At 43.8% G+C, this 26,490-nt stretch overlaps 1 protein-coding gene across 2 annotated transcripts in view; it reads left to right on the forward strand.

The window, feature by feature from the left end:
• The first annotated feature begins 4,969 nt into the window (after positions 1-4,969).
• PHLDA1 (pleckstrin homology like domain family A member 1) overlaps positions 4,970-26,490 on the forward strand; it is a 30,455-nt gene continuing 8,934 nt past the window's right edge. Inside the window, exons 1-2 of one of the 2 annotated variants that reach the window (XM_073620018.1) lie at positions 4,970-5,237; positions 10,179-10,679. In XM_073620018.1, coding sequence (XP_073476119.1) covers positions 10,228-10,665 — 438 coding nt within the window. In that variant the 5' untranslated portion in view covers positions 4,970-5,237; positions 10,179-10,227 and the 3' untranslated portion in view covers positions 10,666-10,679. Of the gene's footprint in view, positions 5,238-9,973; positions 10,680-26,490 lie in introns of those variants that run through there. The other variant, XM_073620019.1, reaches the window with a different exon arrangement.

Genomic DNA, 26,490 nt, shown 5'->3' on the forward strand with positions numbered 1-26,490 from the left:
TGTCGTTATTTTTAAAAGAAAGACCTTGCCTAAAAAGGTCAAATTCCCACCACGAATTACAGTGTGCGCACATATTAAAGGCTGGATGGATGAAGACGGAACAAAAAAATGGCTGGAAGAAATTTGGAACGGACGACCAGGATCAGCCTTAAAGAAAAAACCATCATTGCTAGTTTGGGATATGTTCAGAGCCCACACATCTGATGACATAAAAAAATTGGCAAAATCTTCTCAAGTTACTTTGGCTGTTATTCCAGGTGGGCTTACATCTGTATTGCAGCCGCTAGATGTGTGTTTAAATAAACCTTTCAAAGACTGTGTGCGAAAGATGTGGCATGAATGGATGTCATCTGGTCAAGCCCGAATGACAAAAGGTGGAAATCTGATGAAGCCCGACATAGAATTGATAGCAACGTGGGTTCGTGATGCATGGGAAGAGATTCCGGAGGACATGGTGCAACGCGCCTTCAAGAAATGTGGCATTAGTAATGCTATGGATGGCAGTGAAGACAGCGCTTTGTTTGGGAACGACAGCAGTGACGGTAATGACTGCGATGACAATGTCTATGCTGATAACCTCACACCAGCTAATGCTGAAGCTCTGTTTGGACATACAGATGATGAGGAGGAATCCAGTTTTGAAGGATTTTAACTCTTGTGTTTTAGCTTCGTTGCTGATTGAGCTAAGGTTTTTGTACTTTTAAAGTTATTGTTGATACCATATAGTTTTTATTGACCCTCTTTTCCACTTACAGAGCTAGTTTACTGTTTTTTCTTTTAAATAAATATTCAAAAACATTGTTGGTATCTATTTTTATTTTTGAAATTTACCAGTAGCTGCTGCATTTCCCACCCTATTCTTATACTCGAGTTAATAAGTTTTTCCCATTTTTTTTGTGGTAAATTAGGGCCTCGACTTATACTCGGATTGACTTAAACTCGAGTATATACGGTATATGTTTGGGGTCGTTGTCCTATTGCAGAATATTTTGGGGCCAATCACACGCCTCCCTGATGGTATGGCATGATGGATAAATATCAGCATTAAGGACACCATTGATCCTGGCCCAATCTCCAACACTATTAGCAAAAATGGAGCCCCAAACTTGCAAGGAACCTCCACCATGCTTCACTGTTGCCTGCAGACACTCATTAATGTACCACTCTCCAGCCCTTCTGCAAACAAACTGCCTTCTGCTACAGCCAAATATTTCAAATTTTGACTCATCAGTCCAGAGCATTTTCTGCTAATTTTCTGTACCCCAGTTCCCTATGTTTTCGTGCATAGTTGAGTCGCTTAGCTTTCTTTCCACATCAGACTTATGGGTTTTTGCCTGCAATTCTTCCATGGAGACCACTTCTGGATAGATTCTCCAGACAGTAGATGGGTGTACTTGGGTCCCACTGGTTTCAGACAGTTCTGTGCTGATGGCACTGCTGGACATCTTCTGCTGTCGAAGGGAAATAAGCATAATGTGTCTTTCATCTGCTGCATTGTTTCCTTGGCCGACCACTGCCTCTACATTCCTCATTGTTGCCTGGATCTTTGTGCTTCTTCTAAAGAGCTTGAACAGCATCAACAGCAACAGCTTGAGACCCCTGTCTGCTTTGACATCTTTGCCTGGGAGAGACCGTGCTGTAGCATTATAACTACCTTGTGTCTTGTTGCTGTGCTCAGTCTTTCCATGGTGTATGACCTGTGACATGAAACTGTTTTCTGTAACCTCACCTTAGTAGCAGTGTTTGGCTATTCCTTACCCAGCTTTAAGCCTCCTATAAAGCTGTTTCTGTTTCAGTTAATGACTGTGTTTTAATCTACATATGAAATTGTGTAAATGTAAGAATTGATTCTGCTTTAAAGCCAAAGGGTAGTTACACCAAATATTGATTTATTTAGATTTTTGTTCTGTTTGCTCGCTTTGCATTTTCTAAATTGATAACAAATAAACAATTAATATATTTTTCAAAGCATTCTTATGTTAGAGCATTTCTTCACACCTGCCAAGTACAAGAGATGCAGCAAGCATTAGAAGATATTGATTGACTGGTCCGCCATGTCAGCTGATTCGTCCCCAGATCAATACACATTGGCTTAAGATCCTCTTTGACTTCCTGCGGTCATAGAGGACAGCTGTCTGATTGGATGCTGGCGCCCCATGTGACTTTGGTGGCCATATTGGGTCAGGCAGAGTCTATTTCAGGTTCCAGCCTCTGGGTTTGGGGCACTTTATGTGAGTGGCTAGTGTAGGGACAAGTTCCCCGTCTGGCAGGGTTAGTGCTTAGAGATAGGGAATGTTCTGGAGGAGTAGGGACAGTGCAGGGGCTACATCTACCTCACTTCAGGAATCCTTTCCTTTTGCCAGGCCGCATTCCTTTCCTCATTGCAGACGCTGATGGGATCTTCTAAGTCTACAGACTGCTTTAGGCTTATCCACCTGGCCTAGTTGAGTTGTGTTGGACCTTGCTACAAAATTTCACTATTGCCTAACTTGGACTCTATGTGTTTACTGCCCGCCACAGCACGCTGCACCTTGCTCAAACAGTACATAAGTATAGTGCACCAATCTACACTGTACTTCTTGTGTACTATGCTTCTTGTATATATCTTGTATATGTTTTCTGGATTATGAATTGACAAGCACAGAGTAATGTGCCTGTGATGAGTTCTGTTGTTCTGCATTACCTGATCCAAGGTACATTACTCAGAATAAGAAACACACAGCACACAGACTAGAGGGACAGTGGCTTCAATGCTGGCTACCCCTCATGTAGAAATTGACATACATTTGGCATCAGCCAGCAGTACAGCTATGGATCTAATCAGAACCAAATGCTGTATGCGCGGGGTCTCCTGGGAGATCAAAATGATTTTAATTTGTAGTGATAATTCTTCTTTAACCCATTGTCTCTCAAAATCACTGTCAATATTTTAAAAATAGAGCTTTCCTTAAAATAATAACAAGGTGGTCCTGCCATGGAGGTCCTTGTTCATGCACTTACTGTTGTAGAGAGACAACTGTTCTGCTCCTGTTCCCCAGTTGTGCTCCTTCATTGCCACACTGTCACATGGACTACAAGGAGCCTTTATAAGCACACATTACAATAGCATGATCCAATGTTGTCTCCATCAAGAAAACCCATCCTAAGAATGCCACATATTCATTTTTGGAGTGTCTGTACTTTACTGTATGTAGTACAGGAAATTGCTGCGAAAAGGCTGCAGGGCATCAGCAGTACTGTAACAGTAACAAAGGATAAAAGAAGGTAAAGATAAACATTTTATTTAATAAAAATGGCCATTGTTTTGACACACGGGGGAGATTTACTAAATCTGGTGTACACAGAATCTGGTGAAGCTGTGCATAGTAACCAATCAGTTTCTAACTTCAGCTTGTTCAAAGCTTGCTTAAGCTTTGACAATAAAACCTGGAAGCTGATTGGTTACTATGCACAGCTGCACCAGATTCTGTGTGCACCAGTTTTAGTAAATCGCCCCCACGGTACCTTTTTAAACTAAATGTCATTCAGTTGAAGTTTACATGTATTAGCAAGAAAAGCTACAGAAAACAGTGAATCATTTAGATTTACCCCTGACCCAGGTTGTTCATCCACCACCAACTTACAGTACACACACTGTAGGACAAATCTGGGTAGGAGCCAATTAATCTAAATATATCATTTTGGACTATTCGATGAATATACAGTACAAAATCCACTATCCTTAATGGGAAGAAAACTAAGGACCCCAACTGAGTGATGGCCATTTAGACACATGCTACCTCTAGAAATGAACTGAACAAACTCCATATGGATATTGCAATCAACAGGGAGTACCTAAACTTTTTTTGTTTGCATGCAATATATAAACCAGGTATTAACACCTACAATACAAATATGTCCAAAGAGAATAACACAGATATGAATGTATACTCTACAGGCTATTGATTTTTTTTTTCTAGGGCAGGGGAGTTCAGCCTTGCACACCTAGTGGAGAACAATTAGGGAAGCGAGCAGCACCCCATGGAGAATTGTGGGTGTGGCAAAACTATTATTGAGGGGGGCTTAAAACTTGAGCCTACCCACTGTTTAGGTGTTATTTAAGACCTCCTCTACATCAGTTAGGCAAGTGCAGTCATCACAGATTGGCTGACTCATTCCAGGGTCTGTTTGAGTGTCAATGCCACCACTGTCCCATCTGCATACATGCTCTGCTCACCACCAACTCAATGTGTAATGTACACAGACATTGCATGTGGTGGGTGAGAATGGGGGTTGGCAAAGTGTGGGACCTGCCTGCAAAACTGCCACCGCCACTGGGAATGTGGGCGTCTAGGAGGCTGGACTAGTAGGCACTGGCAGCATTCTGGTATCTGCTGCCTGGGGCTTTATAATGCAAATGCATGCCCTGTGGGGGTGGGGGTGGGGTTGGACCCCTATATTTTTTATCTTATCTACACCCCCTGCCTAAATGGTGATTCCTCCATTCTTGAAATGGCTTTGATAAGCTTTCTTGAAATTGGAGGCTCATCTGTGCTCAAGGAACTAGAATTCAGTTTCCTAGTTACCCTGTTGGTGCACTACTGTTGTCCAGGGCTTCATGTTGCTTTCCTTTTTTAACTGCTGCTTACCATTCATAGTTGTAGGACTGTATAGTTAAAAATTCAAAAATATGCAGGTGATCTAGGAGAGAGACATTTGTCTGGATGTAAAAGCTAATAATAAAAAGGAATTTTCCCATAAAGCCGGGATGATTTTTACTGAGGTCAGCGCTCTCATGCTAAGGGGTTCCTACCCTGTAATAAAGATACTAGTGAGAAGCCTTTCAGCCAGAAGCAAATATGAACACAATGTACACATGCCATATGCCTTCTACAGTTTGCTCTCAGCATGGAAGGCTAATAAAGCCATGTGTAGAAATGATGAATGGTGTGTGGCTTATGATAGGACTGCTACCACTCTACCCCCTCCTTCTCTTCCTCTCCACTTCCAGTCTTGTGGCTTAAAGCATCTTGCAACATCCCAGGGTATGCTTTCTCTGCGTTCTGTGCTGGCAGTGGGCGGGAGTTAGTTCAAAAGCCATAGTGCAGGATTGCAGCTGTTGCAGTCACACACAAGAGGAAGGCTGTACTGCTTTTAACATTCATCGTTGGCTATAAGATTTGGCTTCCATTGTTATTAATGGTATACATATCTATACATCCGCCTGTTGGGAATTCACAAACGGAGCAGCTTGCCAAGTAAGTATCCTATAAATTCTATTGTTCATACCTAGTCATGTTTTATTAGCATAACTTACCCAATGAAACATATAGGGCAGGAGAAGTAGTAGTTTTGGTTTGAATACATTAGTAACACAGCTATAAAGACACAAATGTGGGGTTTTATTGAACTGATCTCATAATGCATACACGGTGACTTAAATGGATCCTCTAATTTGGAGCTTACATACAATAGATACTAGTTAGGTGGCTGCAGTGTTACAAAAAAGAAACAATATGTTATAAAAAAAAAAACGAAACTACTCGTTTGATAGCAAAGATTTTTTATAAAAGCATCACAGGTTTGGCAATAAATGAGGTTTTATTGGAGGACATTATGGGGTTGATTTACTAAAAGCGGAGAGTGCAGCTCCAATCAGCTTATAACTATGCAGAGCTGCGCCAGATTTTTGCACTCTCCAGTTTTAGTAACTCAACCCCACTATACGTTTCCTACTAACACCCATTTTGTCGCACTTTTTTTTTTTTTTTTCTGTGCAACAATGCTCAACATCTAGAATCCCATAGATTTAAATGATTCCCATTCACATATGAACACTCAGTCACTTGTGACACATGAGCTTTTTTTTTAGGCTCCACAAACTTTAGATGGAGAGCCTGGTAACTGTGCAAAAAAAAGGGCAAAAACACACGTTGCACACCTTTTTTCATGAGGTCCTATATAAAAGTCTATGTAGCCAAAAACGTGCGATCCTGCCCTAAAGATACTCCTGTACAGCATGTTGCTTCTAAAATCGCATGAAAAAAAACAAAACAAAAAAAAAATCAAGCAAAAACACACAAATAAAACCTAAAAAACATCAAAATTTCCAAACTATACGATCAATTGTGAACAGAGACTAAAGAAATTTGTCCCCCGTTCACTAATTCACATCATTGTAGTCAGAGGGTTAGATAAATTCTTCACGCATACCTGTTTTCTTCTTATTGGGAAAATGACTTGCAGCGCCACAAGAAGGTTAACCTTATATCATAGCTGCCACTATGTTAGAAGAAATAATTCTTGGGTTACCCATAGACATGAGATTGGGGTTGGAAGAGCCAACAACCACACAATTGCTCTGTACAGTAACCGTAGTGGCACTGGCAACTGTAAATCATACAAACAGTAAAATCTGTCTGGGAACAACAAATTTTACAACATGAATTTTGGGCCAGAGGGTCCCTGCAGAGGTTGCAGCATGTGTAACCCTCTTGTCTAGAAGGGCTAATGATAATCTCATGTCTATGGTTAGGCTGAGCAACATAAACAACATACAGGAATGCTGCTGGGTCTACAGGAGGGCTCTTGGAGGGGGGGATACATTTCCATGTCACTACAATTCTCAGAAATATTTTAGGAATATTTTTTTTTTTCAGGTTAGTCTGTTAAAACGATCAGACCCTTAAAATGACCACAGTTTGCTGAACTGGAGGGACATATGGTCTTTGTGAATTAACGCCCTAGCTTTAGAAAATAAGTAAAACAGAAAATACATGCTGCTGAAGGGCTGGGATTGATTACTAACAGATGTAGTATAAAGTTATGTCTTCTCCCTAAGCTCAGCAGTTATAGAAAGCAGCTTAGCCTTTTCTACATTCTGCACTTACAATCATTTCTCAGAAATGATGCTAATAGCTAACATGTCTTTATAGTAATAGGTTTAACATAGGATTAAGCTAGACCATAAACATGGACCATGGCAAAAAAAAAAGGGCCTCTTTTACATGGGTGGTAAAAGCAGGTGGTAGAGCCATGGTTTTACAGCCCCTTGACCACTCGCCTAAAAGATAACATACAACTGGAGGGGCATGCATACATGCTGCAGCAAATTTATCCTGGCGTGTTGAGTTGACAGGTGGCAAATAAAAAAATAAAAAAATAAATAAAAATAGACATTCAGGAGGCAGCAGGATTACCTTCGAAAAGCCTGGAAGCTGCTGCTATGCCACCCACTGAAAAGAGATCCACCGCATTTCCAAGTGTGCCGCAGTGTGAACTACTTAGCCTAAATCCCTGGCATCACATTTTTTTTTTTTTTTTTGCAATGTTTATAGAGAGATTCACAAACAAAATATAACAACATTTAAGTTGAATCTACAGAAATATGGGGTCTTAAATTCCTGGTTCTCTTCTAAAAATCCTATTTACCTGACTGTGCCTGGCTTTTGGGTCACAAATAAAAGTCAGGAAAAAGTCAGAATCTCTACACTTGTTCTGGACTAGTGACTGAAACAGTACTGAAGCCAAGGCAGCAGCGAGATGGCCATGCAAACTAAATCAAATTAAAATATTAATAATAATTATTATAATGATCATAATAGTAATAAAGATTAATTAGCTAGATCAGGATCATTGTTAATGTCACAGTCACAGATCACATTTGGGTCTAAATGTCAGGGGGTTAAAAGTCAGGATCGGTGGTGTTGATTTACTAATACGGCGAGTGCAACATCTGGTGCAGCTGTGCATGGTAGCCAATCAGCTTCTTATTTCAGCTTGTTCAATTAAGCTTTGGCAAAAAATCACGGAACGGATTGGTTTTTATGCAGCGCTGCATCTGATTTTGCACTCTCCAGTTTTAGTAAATCAACCCCACAGTGTTTGGGGTATGATAAAATATTGTGCACTATTGTTTCTTGGCCCTACTACAGATACAAATAACAAAAAATACATGGTGTCCATCAGGAGTAGGAGAATGTATTTATTTTGTGGATGGTGGGTCAGGTGAATGGCAAAAAATATACAGCTAAAGTTTAAAAGATCATTTTTTTAATGCTATTTTGGGACAATTTTTCCTTTGACTATAAGGAAAATTGGGAGATACCAATTGTTATTTAACACCAAAAGAAGGCCCAAAAGATGAAAAAATAAGGTATGATTTCCAGGAATACACTAAGAAGTTGCGATGACTTGTACGGTTTTACTAACACAATAAACATGGAAACAGAAAAATGACAGCAGAAAAAAAAAAGATCATATGGTCCATCCAGTTTGCCCCATTTTTTTTTTTAATTGTATACATTTTTTTTTGTGGGAACACATATCCAAAGTTTCAAAGCTGGGTTCGGACATCAAGACCCGGTGCACACTTGTGCAGGTTGCATCCTGCAGGTAGGACTGGGGAAAGAAGACCCGGACCCTTTTTGAAAATTAGACACAGGACCTGTGTAATTAATATGTGTTCCGGTTTCAGCCCTGGTTCACATTGATGTGATTTGGCATGCCAAATCGGTGGCAATTGCTGGCAATGGCACCGTCCGAATCGTGCGACAATTCCCAAAAATAGTTTTTGTACTACTTTTGGCAATTTGGTGGTACGATTTCCATTGACATCTGTGCAGAAACCCCCACAGATGTCTCTGAAATCGCCCCTGAAGTCGGGACTGACATGTGGAAATTAAATCGTGCGAGTTCAGCTGAACTCACACAATTTCATTCCCGCAGTCAGGGCAAACCTGGGCTAAAGAGATAAGGTGGCAACCCTACTGGAGGCTCTAATTGGCTTCAAAAAGGGTGGGCTCGGGACACAGTGAGCCCACCCAGTTGGGTGACATTAGCAAAATAATATTCGCTAATGTCTTCCTGTTTCTCCTCCTGGCCAATCAGGAAGCTGATCCCGTTTGGCCGGGAGACCTAAGTCCCGATTAACCGCAAGTTCAAGTGTGGGGCTGGCGGGGGACCTGTTGGGTGAAGTGTAGGGTTGGCACCTTATCCCTTTAATCCAGGACACTTATGAATTACACAGGTTCTGAGGATGATTTAATGCAGATAAGGCACCAAGTGAGTTTAATTACCACCTTAATCAACCACAGAACCTGTGTAATTAATATGTGTCCTGGATTAAAGGGATGATGTGCCAACCAGCGATTGATTAATTCAGCGACCGTGGGGTGGGGGGGAACAGCAATCGATTGAGCGATGGGGGGGGTGAGTGGGTGGCTGGGAAGATGCAATTGATTGAGTGACAGAGGGAAGCGGGGGGGTGGTGGTTGACTGGCTGAGGGAGGGGGGTGAGTGGGTGGCTAGGAAGATGCAATCGATTGAGTGACGAGGGAAGCAGCGATCATTCGGGTGGGGGGGTGGTTGACTGGCTGGGGGGGATGAGTAGGTGGCTCGGAAGATGCAATTGATTGAGTGACGGGGGGAAGCAGCGATCAATCGGGTGGGGTGGGGTGGTGGTGAGTGGGTGGCTGGGAAGATGCAATCGATTGAGTGACGGGGGGAAGCAGTGATCAATCGGGTGGGGGGGTGGTTGACTGGCTGGGGGGGATGAGTGGGTGGCTGGGAAGATGCAATTGATTGAGTAACGGGGGAAGCAGCGATCAATCGGGTGGGGGGTGGTGGTGAGTGGGTGGCTGGGAAGATACAATGGATTGAGTGATGGGGGGGAAGCAGCGATCAATCGGGTAGGGGGGTGGTTGACTGGCTGAGGGGAGGTGAGTGGGTGGCTGGGAAAATGCAATCGATTGAGTGACGGGGGGAAGTAGCGATCAATCGGGTGGGGGGTGGTTGACTGGCTGAGGACAGGGGGGGGTGGCTGGCTGAAGGCTAAAATTGAGTACCAGCTACCACTGCGTCTCAGGAACGCGTGCGATTGCGTTCCTGGAACGTGACAGTGTGAACATAGCGTAAGATTTGTTTTATCTGCAGGCACTGAGGGGTTAATGCAGTCAGATTTATGGGAATGGGAAGATGTAAGAAATGTAAAGTTGTCTGCTGCAGACAGTCCAATAGGTGAGCGCGTCCAGCAGGTGGCGCTAGCATGCAAGCGGTGGTAGAGGAGCGGGGTAGAAGATGATGATATAGTGAAGCGGATTGCAGGCTCGATGCCGTCACACTTCAGCCCACTGACTCCTCGCAGAGCCGGGCGGCCGGGCGGGCATTGTCACTGCTGACTGTTGATGCTTCTCTTGCAGGTCGTCCTCTCGCATTGCCTCTTGTAGGTGACTCGGTGTTTTCGGGAGGATGTTGGAGAGCAGCTGTAAGGTGGTGAAGGAGGGAGTGTTGGAGAAGAGGAGTGATGGTTTGCTGCAGCTGTGGAAGAAGAAGCGCTGTCTGCTGACCGAGGAAGGATTGCTCCTCATCCCTCCTAAACAGCTGGAGCAGCACAGTCCTCCGCCCGAGCCGGCCCGCATCAAGGAGCTGCACTTCTCCAATATGAAGACGGTGGACTGTGTGGAGCGGAAAGGCAAGTACGTGTACTTCACGGTGGTGATGGCCGAGGGCCGGGAGATTGATTTTCGGTGCCCGCAGGACGAGGGTTGGAATGCGGAGATCACCCTGCAGATGGTTCATTATAAGAACAGACAAGCCATCCTGGCCGTGAAATCTACCCGACAGAAGCAACAACATCTGGTCCAGCAGCATGGACACCGGATCAGGAGCAGCTCCAACTCCGCATAGTCCATCCATTCCAGGTACTGGGCCACACAGCTAGCAATCACTTCCACACAAAGCAACCTCCCCAAAGGATAAACTTTGGATAGAGTCAGGCTGATGGTGATATCTCCTGATGGGAATCAAACCCAGCTGGGTTAGAGCCCTCTGGTGCATAAGCCCAGACATGGAGTGAAATTTGGCCGCTTCAGGAGAGACCAGATGAATTGTAATTCATGTAAGGACAGGAATACTGATTGATCGGGAAGAACCCATGGTGGTTGTACAGAACTGGGTTTTTCCCGATCAATCAGTGTTGCCGGCTACAGCCAGCAGCCAAGGGGGGTACCACCAGTCCTGTGCTGCCCAGGCGGCAGGGTGAATCGGATGTGTGCAGGAATGATGATCACAGCGGCAGGGGACCAATTACTGCAGCCAATCCCCTGTATGGCTCTCTCTGCAGCGGCTGAAAGCTGGCTTCTTCTCCCCTCCTTCCTGTTGGCTTTCAGCTGCTGCAGAGAGAGCCATACAAAGGATAGGTTCCAGTAATTGGCCTGCCCCCCCCACCAATCACCCTCCCTGTACAACATACGTTTCCCACTGCTGCAGGTTAGTTAAATATGTCATATTTACCAGCCCCTTCCTTTCCTGAATGAACACAATGAGTGATCGGTACTGAGCACTCACTGTGTTCATTCATAACTGAAGCATTGGCTGTATGGGACCCCATGTCAGGTTGTCTGTATGATGCGTGGTGGCAGGTTGTCTGTATGGGGCCCCATGGTAGGTTGTATGGGGCCCCGAGGTAGGTTGTCTGTATGGGGTTACATGTCAGGTTGTCTGTATGGGGCCCCCATGGTAGGTTGTCTGTATGGGGCCCCATGGTAGGTTGTCTGTATGGGGCCCCATGGTAGGTTATCTGTATGGGCCCCCGTGGTAGGTTTTCTGTATGAGGCCCCATGGTAGGTTATCTGTATGGGCTCCTGTGGTAGGTTGCCTGTATGGGGCCCCATGGTAGGTTATCTGTATGGGCCCCCGTGGTAGGTTGTCTGTATGAGGCCCCATGGTAGGTTATCTGTATGGGGCCCCATGGTAGGTTATCTGTATGGGCCCCCGTGGTAGGTTGTCTGTATGAGGCCCCATGGTAGGTTATCTGTATGGGGCCCCATGGTAGGCTGTCTGTATGGTGCCCCATGGTAGGTTATCTGTATGGGGCCCCATGGTAGGTTATCTGTATGGGGCCCCATGGTAGGCTGTCTGTATGGTGCCCCATGGTAGGTTATCTGTTTGGGGCCCCATGGTAGGTTATCTGTATGGGCCCCCGTGGTAGGTTGTCTGTATGAGGCCCCATGGTAGGTTATCTGTATGGGGCCCCATGGTAGGTTATCTGTATGGGGCCCCATGGTAGGTTATCTGTATGAGGCCCCATGGTAGGTTATCTGTATGGGCCCCCGTGGTAGGTTGCCTGTATGTGACCCATGGCAGGGTTTCTGTATGGGGCAATATTGGAAACGGCTGCACCTTACGTGGGCTCCAAGTGAAGTTTATTGGAATATGAATATATTTCACACAACAGAAATGTGCTCAATCATTAAGCATATTTCTGCTGTGTGACTACCTTGACCACTGCTGGTGTTCTCTGGTGTCATTTTGGATATTTTCAAATTCCAATAAACTTTACTTGGAGCCCACGTGAGGTGCAACCGTTTCTTATTTTGACAATTTACCACGGAGGCTAGCACTCAGGTGTGTGTTCCAGTGGACGTATCAGTTACATCTGGGGTGGTGAGTTCTTTTCATTTGTCTGTATGGGGCCCCATGGCAGGTTGTCTGTATGGGGCCCCGTGGTTTCTAACAGCAGCCCTGCCAGCAGCACTGATCATTGTATTCCGACAGCGGGGAAGGCTCTGGCAGGAGGATTCCCCTAACCACATAGAATTTGTGGATGGGGGAATAGGATCAGGTTTTTCATTGAACAAAATAAAATGATGGCATTTATGGGCTGTCTAAAGTGGGGCATACACTATGAGAAAATCAGAAGAAAAATTCAGTACGAGGAGCAATTGTTCGATTTTCGTATAGTGTGTACACAACTTTCGGCATCTGATTCAGACTTTCCAAACAAAAATTTCCAAAGGGGCAAACTCCAAAATGTTTCTCGTATGTGAACAGAACGAACGATTTTTGTTTAACGTGTACTGTTTTCATACAGTTTTCTTATAGTGTGTATAAAGTGGAGCTCCAGGCTCCTTCACAAAAAAAAAAAATGTCAGCAGCTACAAATATTATTGTAGCTGCTGACTTTTAATATTAGGACACTTACCTGTCCAGGGATCCAACACTGTCCTCACCTGAGCTGATTTTTATCAATTGGCTTTCAAGTGCTGCCGCCGCCATCTCCACTAAGGGAGACCGGAAATGAAGCCTTGCGGCTTCACAGCTGGTTCCCTACTACGCAAAGCACGCTACGGTCTGTGAATGGACCGGCTGTGGGGGAAAGAGGAGGGGGGCAAACGTTCGGCTGAGTTTGCCATGGCATCTATCAAAATCAGGTACCTGCCCCCCCCCCCCCCCCCAAAAGATGCCCTATGGCATCACTGCTTCTGTAGCCATATGCAGCAAGATGTTGCTCTGTCGCTGGCCTGAACAATGGTAAGGCTAGGACTACACTATGCCAGTTCCCCAGTGGACACATTTGCACAAGCACAGAAGCCCATTTGTTTGAATTATTGGCACCCCCGTGTGTCTGCTAAAAGCAGCATGTTTTTGATGCGGGTGCGGGGTGGCATGCAATTGCACACAGTCCCACACCTGCGTAGTGTGAAACTAGCCTTAACCTGGCCATACATTATACAATTTTCTAATTCAATTTCCTTTAGATTTATCTTCAAACATGTAGTGTAAGGGCCTGCCTGATTGCACCAATCGAATGTTGGTTTTCTAGCAGGACGGTTTGACAGTAGCCGATCCTTAGACCAGCTTCTGTTGAACAGGCAATGGTACACACTGAGCACAATTTGACATTTACGGTCTGTGCATACCCTGCTTTAATCTCAGTCACTGGTGACAGGAGTGACATCCTTCATCTACAGAGGGAGCCATTCCATAAGTATGAAATAAGCACCCTCTTATCAATCCTGCCAATGTTGACAAATTTTCAACAATGGGATCACTAGAGCCAGAGTTGCCCATGTGTCATCAGCCTTAGGGAGGGTTGGAACCCCTGTCAGGTCTTTTTTGTCACCTGTGTCCCATTGGGGAGAATTCCCTTCACTTCCTGTCCCATAGTCAAACAGGAAGTGAGGGGAAATCCCTCCAAAGTGAGGAAATCCCTGGATGTCACCAGAACCAGATTTCTCCTATATTCTTGTTCTGGTGACAACTCAAAATGTGGGATTTTCTTTCACTTTCACTCTCAGTGATAATGGTAAACAGGACAAATAGAGAGGGTGAATCTCCCTAACAAAGTCACAGACAGCAATAAAAACCGAATTGATGTTTTCATCCCTCTACACCCTATCCAAAACTAGAAATGTTCTACCATTATTTATCCTTTAAGGGCTTTGATACAGAAACCATAGTTAGGGCTTCATGCACACAGGTAGAGGAAAACGCATTTCAAAGCGTTCCTTGTTTACAGATGTGAATGCAGGTGTGTTGTTTGTAACGGGGACATGCACAAAGGTGCCTAAACATGTACTGCCTTCAGATCCATAACCAAAAATGGAAAAAATTGGCTTCTGAGAAAATGCTTACAAAAGGAACAAAAAAGGATATAGAACTACAATTTTACACTTTTAAAAGGCAAGCGTTTTACCGACTATTTATGCAGGAACTTTTGTTTCTGAAAATTTTCACCTATATGATCGGTAACATTTTTATGGCTGTGTCTATGAAGCTTTAAAGTTGTAAAGTTGGTATCTAAATTGTGTCATTATTTTATCCATTTCAGATTTCTAGACATAGGCAGGAAATGCCTTACTGGGATTTTCGATGACATTTTTGAAGCACAAGAGAGAACAAAAAGAACAAAAAATTGATCTTGCAGCTTACCTGTCCTGAGATGCGGTGGGCTGCATTAGTTTCTTCTTCACTTTCCTTTATTTTAACCTCTTCACGCCAGTCTACACATATATGCAGCCTCTTGGTGGGTGGGCCTTAATGGTAAGAGGCTGCATATATGTGTACCAAAATGTAAGCAAGGTTGTGCAGAGAGCGTGCACTTTGCGCGCTCCTGTCACAATTACCGGTGGGTAATCTGCAATCGGGGGCTTTCCAATGACGTGACTGCTGTGACAGCCAAGCACAGCGGTCACATGACCGAAATGCCCACCTCCCAGAGTCTGAAACCTCTTAAAGGGCTGGGAGGCGCCGGCGCTAAGGGGTTAATCTGATAATCTTGCCATTTCCTAACCTCCTGTCCTAGGGTGACAACTGTACTAAGCAGCGTTGTCACCATAGAATAGGAAGTATGGGCTACATAACAGTTGGGTTGATTCACTAAATCTGGAGAGTGCAAAATCTGGTGTAGCTGTGCATGGTAGCCAATCATTTTCTAACTTCAGCTTGTTCAATTAAGCTTTGACAAAAAAAAAAAAATGGAAGCTGATTGGTTTCTATGCAGATCTGCACCAGATTTTGCACTCCAGTTTTAGTAAATCAACCCCACTGTGTTAGGACTGCATAACACTTCCCTGTCTTCTCTATAACGGGGGAGGTGTTCTGTAGTCCACAGAGATAGCAGGGAATTGTGTTAACTGATAACAGTCCAGAGGTAGATAGCACAGAAAGCTGTCAGTTCACAAAATTTCCGGCTGGATGAACAGCTAACTTTGTTTTGCAATTGTGGAACAGATATAATAAAACCCATTCAATGGTATATTTATAAGACCAAAGGGAACAAAGCAGAGCAATTTATTGTTAGAGTTTACATACACTTTAAATCAATTTTATTTTGGAAAAAAGTAATTTCGTTGGTTTGAGAATCTGCAGACAATTTATTACTGTATACAAATAAAGCCAAATCTGCAATCTGGTTCTTGTATACATTTATAGTTCCATCATAAAACTTGGATCCGGCAGTCCCAGTGACGTTCAGAAGATTAGAACACTAATCTATTATGCTTTGGCTGTAAGCTGCAGTTATGAGATAATGATCAGACAGATAACTGTGACACTGAGAGATATGAGAAAGTAAATGTCAGCGTCAGTTTTGTGTACATATCATTGGCACAGGGACACAAATTCATAGAGTAGTAAATCTGAGCCGATTTTTTAGGATGACTCTGAGATGGATTGTTATCTGCTTGGAGGGGAGTCTCACCTATGAGGACAATAGTATGTGACCTAGACAGTGGGTTTATTTACTAAAGGATTAGGGGCTGTTCACTGTCAATAAATAGAGGGAACTTGCGTTCACTTTGAATACATATATACATACAGTATATTCTATGTTTTAGACAGATAATCTAGAAATAATTCAGAAAAGTTAAAGTGATTGTAAAGGTTTTTTTTTTTTTCCATTAAAATAACAGACATACTTACCTGCTCTGTGCAATAGCTTGCCACAGAACAGCCCCGATCCTCTTCTTGGATCCCTCGCTGGCGCTCCTCCCCCTGTTGAGTGCCCCCACAGAAAGCCACTTGCTGTGGGGGCACTCGGGCATGCTCTCTCCCGAGCTCTGCTCTGTGTGTCCATAAGACCCCTTTCACACTGAGCTGCCCCAGGCGTCAGTGGTAAAGCGGCGCTATTTACTGTCGTTCTAGCGGCGCTATTCGGCCGCTAGCAGGGCCGTATTAACCCCCACTAGCGGCCAAAAAGGGGTTAAATCCGCCCGCAAAACGCCGCTGCAGCGACGCTTTGCCGGCGGTATGGCTGCGCTGCCCCATTGCGGTAGAGGAGCGGTGTATGCAAAGAAGCTGCTGGCAGGACTTTTTGTGACGCCCTGCCAGCGCAGCACCCCAGTGTGAAGGCACTTGGGCTTTCACACTGGGTTTACAGCTGAGGCTTTTTTTAGGCGCTATTTTTAGCGCTGTAGCGCCTGAAAAACGCCTCCAGTGTGAAAGGGGTCTAAGACACACAGAGCGGGACTTGGCCCCGCACCCTGCCCCCTTGTCACTGGCTCTGATTGACAGCAGCGGGAGCCAAGGGTTCAATGGAACACTCAATTGAATGAAATATAAACTACACTAAATGACCTACAGAAACACACCTTCTATATAAAGAAAAAAAGTAAAAAAAATGTCATGCAAATTTTGCATGAAAGGCTCAATGATTCACAGATGGTGAAAATGGTAACTTTTTAGTTAAATTAATTTTTCCAAAATCATACCGTAATTAGCACCTCATTCCTGTGCAAATCAAATGCTATTCCGTGCCTTGTGATTTGAGCCTATTCATTCTGAATGGTTGAAATCACACCGAATGAAAAAGTTGCGGGCAGTTTTTTTTGGTTTGCACTGGAACCGGATCGCATAGATGTTCATACCCATGCGATCCAGTTCAGAGAAACGCACTGTGTTTTGTGAGCTGCTTTTGGGTAGTCGTTAACTTTCAATTGACAACCGCAGCAGATCACATGAACACAGTGCGATTGCTATGCGGTGCAGGAAACGCACAGGAATCTCTGCGTTTCCCGCATTGCATCAGTGTGAACCAGGCTAAATCAGGAACATATACATGCAAGAGAGGACACCTGAACACTGATCCGGGAAGCATAATTGTGTATATTTCCCCCAATAACTTCTCCTGCAAGTGGAAAAGCTAACCGTAGGAGGGCAAATGTGAGTGTAGCACCTTTCTCCTCTATAAACCAAGTGAACTTTTTCACTTCTGCAGTGTTTGATGGGAATTGTTCAGTACTTTTTTGCTTACTGCCTAGCTCAGTCTCATAAAGCATATAGTTCTTAAGCAGGTGAAAGTGTGCCATTTAACTTCCCTGAACCTCCCTATTGTATTACTATAGTACATACTGTACATAATTTATTCCATTTTCTGTTTAGTGATCTCTAAAAACTGCTTACTGGAGTTGTACTCATTCTGTGAACGTCAAAGCTAAGGATAAATGGCTCATCTGGTATTTTCTTTATATATCTTCTTTGAAGATAAAGGAAGTTGTAAAGAGATATTGGATAGCATGCTATATTTGTGTCGGTTAGATGGTGTTTGTTTTGACATAGTCTTCTTCAGTCTATACTATAAATGCTGCAGGGCAAACTACCAAGTAATGACATCACTGGTGGTTTTATCACAGAGTTCATATTTCATGGATGGAGCAATATTTGAATGCTATTGTTATGTGTATATCTATCCCAAACCCCATCACCCCATCCTCTTCCAAATTGCCCCCAGCATGTATCCCCCTCCCCCACAAAATAGTTCCTCCCAGCACAAATTATCCCCCCCCCCCCCAGGCCACTGTGTCTCCCTTACCCCCCCCAATCCCTCGTGTACTTCCCCCAGTGTAAATTTTTCAGTGTAATAACCCCAGTTTACCCCCCCCCCCAGTGTAATCCCTCCAGTGTACTGCTCTCATGTTAATCTCTCTAGTTCTTTCCTCCCAGTGTAATCTCCCCAATGTAATACCCTCAGTGTACCCCTCCCATTGTAACCCCCCCCCAATTTAATACCCTCAGTGTACTACTCCCAGTGTAATCCCCCAAGTGTACTGCCCTCATTGTAATCCCTCCAGTGTAATATTCACAGTGTACAGTGTAATCCCTCCAGTGTACTGCCCTCATTATAATCCCTCCAGTGTAATATTCACAGTGTACAGTGTAATCCCTCCAGTGTACTGCCCTCATTATAATCCCTCCAGTGTACTCCCCCAGTGTAATACCACCAATTTAATACCCACAGTGTAATCCCCCCAGTGTACTGCCCTTAATCCCTCCAGTGCACTCCTCTCAGTGTAATACCCCCAAAGAAATACCCACAGTGTATAGTGTAATCCCTCCAGTGTACTGCCCTCATTGTAATCCCTCCAGTGCACTCCTCTCAGTGTAATACCCCCAATGAAATACAAACAGTGTATAGTGTAATCCCTCCAGTGTACTGCCCTCATTGTAATCCCTCCAATGCACTCCTCTCAGTGTAATACCCCCAATGAAATACCCACAGTGTATAGTGTAATCCCTCCAGTGTACTGCCCTCATTGTAATCCCTCCAGTGCACTCCTCTCAGTGTAATACCCCCAATGAAATACCCACAGTGTATAGTGTAATCCCTCCAGTGTACTGCCCTCATTGTAATCCCTCCAATGCACTCCTCTCAGTGTAATATCCTCGGTGTACTCCCCCAGTGTAATCCCACCAGTACACTGCCCTCATTGTAATCCCCCCAGTAAACCCCCCCCCAGTGTAATCCCCCCCAATGTAATACCCTCAGTGTACTCTCCAGAGTTGAATCCCCCCACTCCCCCAGTGTAAATCTCTAATCTCCATTACAGACCTCAGATTACCATGGCGCTATCCAAAGGGCTGTCACTCTTCCTAGGCTTCTTCTTCTCCTGTTGTCGATGATAAGGTCAGAGCGAAGGAAGAGCCTAGAAAACAGTATAGAAAAAGCATTGTTTGGCTCTTAGGTGTATTATTGTGAAAGACATCTCTCCCTGCTTGCCTTTCACAATACTAGAGTGGGCAATCGCAGTGCCGGGGACCCAGGGCACCTTGTGCCAGCAAGTCCCTATGGAGTGAATTAGTAGAGCCATGTGCCAGATCCCTAGGATGCTGGGAATTCGTTTAAATGGTGTTTATTTTGACATAGTCTTCTTCATTCTATACTATAAATGCTGCAGGCCAAACTACTGAGTAATGACAGATAAGAGTTCATATTTCATGGATGGAGCAATATTTTAATGCTTTTGTTATGTGTGTATCTAGCCCAAACACTATCCCCTTCCAAATTGCCCCCAGCACATATCTTCTTTTTCCCCCCTACAAAATAATTCCTCCCAGCACAAATAATTTAACCCCCCCCCCCCACTGTGTCTCCCTTACTCCACCCCCAACCTCCGTGTACTCCCCCCCCCATTGTAATTCCTCAGTGTAATAATAACCCCAGTTTACTCCCCCCGTGTAATCCCTCCAGTGCACTTCTCCCAGTGTAATCCCCCCAATGTAATACCCTCAGTGTATCGCTCCCATTCTAACCCCCCCCCCAATTTAATGCCCTCAGTGTACTACCAGTGTAATCCCCCCAGTGTACTGCCCTCATTGTAATCCCTCCAGTGTACTGCCCCCCCCCCCCCCCAGTGTAATACCCCCTATGTAATACCCATAGTGTACAGTGTAATACCTCCAGTGTACTGCCCTCATTGTAATCCCTCCAGTGTACCCCCCGTGTAATACCCCCTATGCAACACCCACAGTGTACAGTGTAATACCTCCAGTGTACTGCCCTCATTGTAATCCCTCCAGTGTACCCCCCGTGTAATACCCCCTATGCAACACCCACAGTGTACAGTGTAATACCTCCAGTGTACTGTCCTCATTGTAATCCCTCCAGTGTACCCCCCCCGTGTAATACCCCCTATGCAACACCCACAGTGTACAGTGTAATCCATCCAGTGTACTGCCCTCATTGTAATAATTTGAAAAAATTAGGAAAGTTTTAGGAAAGAAGTGTGAGACCCACATCCCCAATACAGAGTATACAAACTGGCATCCCCTCTAAATAGGACTTTTTAGGGCACACACAAATTCAAAAATATTTCTGAAGTTGTGTATGCCCTAAAAAGTCCTATTTAGAGGAGATGTCTGTTTGTATATACTGCCCTCATTGTAATCCCTCCAGTGAACTCCCCCCCCCCCCCCCCGTGTAATACCCACAGTGTAATACCCACAGTGTACAGTGTAATCCCTCCAGTGTACTGCCCTCATTGTAATCCCTCCAGTGTAATACCCCCAATGTAATACCAACAGTGTACTGTGTAATCTCTCCAGTGTACTTCCCTCATTGTAATACCCCCAATGTAATACCCACAGTGTACTGTGTAATCCCTCTAGTGCACTCCTCCCAGTGTAATCACCCCAATGCAATACCCTCAGTGTACTCTCCCAGTGTAATCCCACCAGTGTACTAACCTCATTATAATCCCTCCAGTGTTCCCCCCCCCAGTGTAAAACCCCCAAAGTAATACCCACAGTGTACAGTGTAATACCCACCAGTGTACTGCCCTCAAAGTAATCCCTCAAGTGTACTCCACCCAGTGTAATACCCACAATGTAATACAAACAGTGTATAGTGTAATCCCTCCAGTGTACTGCCCTCATTGTTATCCCTCCAGTGTAATACCCCCAATGTAATACCAACAGTGTACAGTGTAATCCCTCCAGTGTACTGCCCTCATTGTAATCCCTCCAGTGTAATACCCCCAATGTAATACCAACAGTGTACTGTGTAATCTCTCCAGTGTACTTCCCTCATTGTAATACCCCCAATGTAATACCCACAGTGTACTGTGTAATCCCTCTAGTGCACTCCTCCCAGTGTAATCACCCCAATGCAATACCCTCAGTGTACTCTCCCAGTGTAATCCCACCAGTGTACTAACCTCATTATAATCCCTCCAGTGTCCCCCCCCCCCCCAGTGTAAAACCCCCAAAGTAATACCCACAGTGTACAGTGTAATACCCACCAGTGTACTGCCCTCAAAGTAATCCCTCCAGTGTACTCCACCCAGTGTAATACCCACAATGTAATACAAACAGTGTATAGTGTAATCCCTTCAGTGTACTGCCCTCATTGTTATCCCTCCAGTGTACTGCCCTCATTGTAATCCCTCCAGTGTACTGCCCTCATTGTAATCCCTCCAGTGTACTGCCCTCATTATTATCCCTCCAGTGTACTGCCCTCATTGTAATCCCTCCAGTGCACTCCACTCTGTGTAATACCCCACAATGTAATACCCTCAGTGTGCTCCTCCAGTGTAATCCCACTACTTCCCTTATTGTAATCCCTTCAGTATTCTCCCCCCAGTGTAATCCCCCCCAATGTAATACCCTCCGTGTACTCTCCAGAGTGTAATCCCCCAACTCCCCCAGTGTAAATCTCTGATCTCCATTACAGACCTCAGATTACCATGGCTCAATCCAAATAGGGATGTCACTCCTTCTAGGCTCCTCCTCCTCCTATTGTGGATGATAAGGTCAGAGCGAAGGAAGAGCCTAGAAAAAAGTATAGAAAAAGAAAAAGCTTTGTTTGGCTCTTAGGTGTATTATTATGACAGGCATCTGGCATCTCTCCCTGCTGCCTGCCTTTTACAATACTAGAGCAGCCGATCACAGTGCCGGGGACCCAGGGCACCTTGTGCTAGCAAGTCCCTGTGGAGTAAATTAGCAGAGCCATGTACCAGAACTTGTTCTGGCACTGGGCTTTGAGCTCCAGCCTGGATCCCTAGGATGCTGGGATTCTGTTTAAATCTTGGGACGGTCCCGTGGAATCCGGGGTAGTTGGGAGGTGTGGTAGATGGAGCCTGGAGTCTGTACAAGAAGACATCCCTTAAAGTATAACTAAAGGAAAAACGTTTTGTTTAGTTTTGGATAGAGTGGAGAGGGATTAGAACAGCTGTCAGTTTTTTTATTGCTGTCTGTGCCCCTTTTAGGGAGATTCAGCTTGTCTATTTGTTTTGTTTACCATTAGCATTGAAAGTGAAAGTAAAAGAAAAAACAACATTTTGGGTTGACACCAGAACAGGAATAGAGGAGAAATCTTTCAATGAAGACACTAGTTCTGGTGGCTTGGATGTCCCCAAGGAATTCCATTCATTTGCAGGGATTTCCTCTCACTTCCTGTTTCGGCTGTGGGACAGGAAGTGAAGGTAAATCTCCCCAATGGGGCACAGGTGGCAAAAAATTAACACAGCAGGGTTATAACCCTAATTCCTCCCTTGCTCTATCCAAAATGAAAAAAAAAGTTCAACTTTGTTCACCTGTTATTTATTTTTTCTACATTTCAGCTCCCCTATGTATCAATATAGCAGCAATGTACCTATTTTGCAAAAATAAAACAGCTTTCCATTAATTCTGCACCCGCTTACCTAACTCTCTTCATAGCTGTTAAAACACACTGATTATTAATTCTGCTTTACTTGCTGATCAGACTTTAGGTAATGACACAGGAAGGAGTTGACCAGCTGAGGGTAGATGACGCAGGGTGTGTGCTAATGAGATCAGCTGGTCAACTCCTTCCTGTGTTATGACCTAAAGTCTGTCCAGGAAGTAAGGCAGAACTAATCGAGCAGTGTGTTGAAGAGAGTGTGGTAAAAAAAAGATGAACAAAGGTGAACTTTAAGGTTGCTCAATGCATATATGTGAGCAGTAAGTAATCTAATCCAATTTTTATTTAGGAGACCCTATCTCCTTGGCAAAGCAATATTCTTCCTTAAAACCTAACCCATGACCCAGTTATACAAATCTTAACAATGCTTCCCCGCTTTTCTTTCTTCCAATGCAGCTTCTATGATATATGCATGATTCCAGGCATGGGGGAGCATTTGACCTCCTCCCATTAATCATTGCTTCTTAGAGCCAATCGCTAGATGTAAAAATGGTCACATGATGGAAGGAGGTGACCTTGTGGCTCCCTGTATCCATTAATAACTGGTATTTTGCAGTAGCTGAAGCAGAGGAAGGGTCAGGGGAAGGTTAAGGTGTGTATAAGGGTGGGCTTTAAAGAGATCTTGTTACTTTGCAGTGACAAAGTCTCTTTAAAGTGTGTACCCCTTTATGAAAAGCTAGTGTTTACAGAGTTCCTTATGGTTTTGGTCAGTTAATCTTAAATACCTCTTGATTTAAGTAGATTTATTACCAGTGCCCTTCGTTATTTATGTACATTTTATTATTTACTAAATCTTTATTATGATAAACTTGCTGTATGAGTCAAAAGTACTTATGGGGTAAAACTGGTTAAGACCCAGTGTGCTGGAATCTATCCAGAACTAAATTTTCAGGTTTGGTGATATTACGCTTTAGGAAGTTGCCGGGAAAAAGCATGAACTAAAAATAAATAGTTATTTTGATAATAAATGAGTTAATGAGTGAGTGTTATTAATGCATGTTAATACAAGTCAAGGGATCAACTTGGGTACAATCAGCCTGCCCATACATGGATCGAATCTCGGCCAGTCCCTGCTGAACCGGCCGAGATTCTAACCATCTATATTCTATAATTTGTCCCATTTTATATTACACTAAAATGATGTTTCTGGTTCAAAGCATGACAGTTATTTGGCTTTTTTCCATTTTTGTATATTTACTTGAAATTTGGCACTAAAAAAAGTAACAAAAAAAAAAAAAAGAAAGAATATATATATATATATATATATATATATATATATATATATATATATATAGTGGGATGCAATACAGCATGCACCAGAGGCGGGGGGCGCCGGAGAGCCTCAGAAATGGCCGAAAAGGCCAGAGGGACACTTCAGCGGACCTCAGCAAACCTCGGAAAGACTCCGTTCACAAGCCTTTCCGAGGTTTGTCGAGGTCAGCCAAACTGTCCTCGGGCCTTTCCGTGCATTTCCGAATGGCGACTTTCGGCTCTGCTTGGCTCCGACGCCCCCCACCTCAGGCCAAAAGCGGTACTGCACACCGCTTTTAGCCTGAATCCTGTTCGTTTTGCGAGACAACACTCACAAACCGAGTTGGGAATTTTAGAAATACAGTGCTCGGTTTGCGAAACGCTCGCTAACCGCGTTACTCGCAAACCGAGGTTCCACTGTATAGATATATCTATATATAGATAGATATATCTATATATAGATATATATAGATATATCTATATATAGTTAAAGTAAGGGGTTAAATAGAAATTTTATTTAAAAAATAACTTGTAAAGTTTCTTTAAGTTATGTCATGTGAAGGGCAAAGGTCACACCTTTGATCTGTATATAAAAGAAATAGTAAATACAATGAAACAATACATTGGTTCATTGCATTTACCCAATGACACCTGCAGACTATCTGCAAGTGCCATTTTACATAAGAGCGACTGCATTTTAAAATCTGCTCCTGTTGTGTAAAACAAAGCAATTGCTATGATACCATGTGAAATACAAGCGATTGTCATTTTGACAGCCGGTATTAGTGGTGGGGTGAGGAGAGCTGGATGTATGTAATGCGTCCTAAAATCTTTATTGAATTTTTTGTAGGACATATTTTATTTGTTCAAAACCCTCAAATGATTAAATGTTTGCATAGTAACTGGCTTATTTTCATGGAGAATGCAATTCTGTAGCAGGTGAAGCTTGATGAATTATCTACAATAATCCTCCATATTGTAAGCATATGCTGTGACATCTCACTATAAATACTCACTTTATCAGCTTTTCCGTTTAATGGTCTTTAAAATCTGCTCAGAACTATTATGCTCATCCTTTGGAATTTACAGCTGAGGCTGAATAGCTCATTTGATATTTTCTTTATATGTCTTTTTAAAGGCAGAAGAAGTTGTAAACTGATACATTCCATTTTTAGCTCTGATCCATGGTGTTTGTTAAAGGAAATGTACAGTTCACCTTTAGGAACATGTTACATGTTAAACCCATGTTTAGGGTGTAACATGCTCCTATGCACCCACCTGCCGCCACCAGTACTCCCTACTCTGTGGCAACGAGCAGAGGGTCTTCTCCCCCACCTTCTGTCCTTTTTGAAAACAGTGTGGCTGTACAAAGCTGCCTTTTAGGCCCCTACACATGGGGCGGGCTCCATTGGAATCCGCCTGCTCAGGGGGAATCTGTCTGCTGATCCCTGATGAGCAGGTGGATGGCTGATCCATGTCTGCTCTGCCTATGCAAAGCGGACACAGACATAGTAAAAACAACAAGGTGCGCCAGACTAAGTGCAGTATTGGTAAAAAGGAAATGTATTAAATTATCAGCCAATTAGCTAATAATGTCTGTGAAAAACAGGCATATGATTCCAAAGAAAGTCCATGGTCACTGGGGGAGTCCGAGACTTTATGCAGAAGGTGTCCCAGCAGACTGCAGCAGACTGCAAGGAGATGGAAAGGGACGGCCAGGTTCCTGCTTTGCGGTGTAAAACTAGCGTGGAACATACTTGGGAGGGTCCGGAAACCAGAAGTGACATTGGGACGTGTCAGATGACGTGTTTCAAAGCTTCTGCTTTTTCCTCAGATATTTTTCACAGACATTATGTGAGTAGCCAATTGGCTGATAATTTAATACATTTCCTTTTTACCAATACTGCAGTTAGTCTGGCGCACCTTGTTGTTTTACTTTGTTTTCCAGAGCCTGCTTCTCTCCCAAGGGAGCTACCTCTAGTGCCGTTATAGTACCTTATTGGACTCATTTACTAAATTGGGACTTTTTTTATAACCTTCTGATAACCTTTGAGAACAAATTTTGAAATATTCTTATTTTTATCTACAATGTATGAGTGTTTTTAACAGCATGAGCTTTTCTCTATAACATTGTGTATGTCCCAATCCTTGCGCCATCTTTCCTTTTCTATTTTCGGACACAGCCCGCTTTAATCTATGGGCGGTCAGATGTAAACAGACCGCCTGTTCGTTTACACCCGACTGCCGTCCGATGGATGGGGAATGGATCAGAGGAATAGAAGAGACTGGAGGGGGTCAATCGGGTCCACCTAAAAAACTAACAGGCGGACCAGACCTGATCAGTCTGCTTGTGTGAAAAGGCCCTTACAGCTAAAGTGTGAATGAACTGAAGCAATAGAACTCTGTTAGAACTCTGAGAAGAATGAGAAAGGGATAGAACCTCTTTCTAATTTGTAATGTTGCCAGAGTTCCTGTTGGGGGGATTATTCTACTTGTGGGTGGTAAACACGATAGTGAGGGGAAATCTCTCTAACTGAATTTCC

The sequence above is a fragment of the Aquarana catesbeiana genome, linkage group LG03 (assembly GCF_042186555.1).
Source record: "Aquarana catesbeiana isolate 2022-GZ linkage group LG03, ASM4218655v1, whole genome shotgun sequence".
NCBI classification, from domain to species: Eukaryota; Metazoa; Chordata; class Amphibia; order Anura; family Ranidae; genus Aquarana; species Aquarana catesbeiana.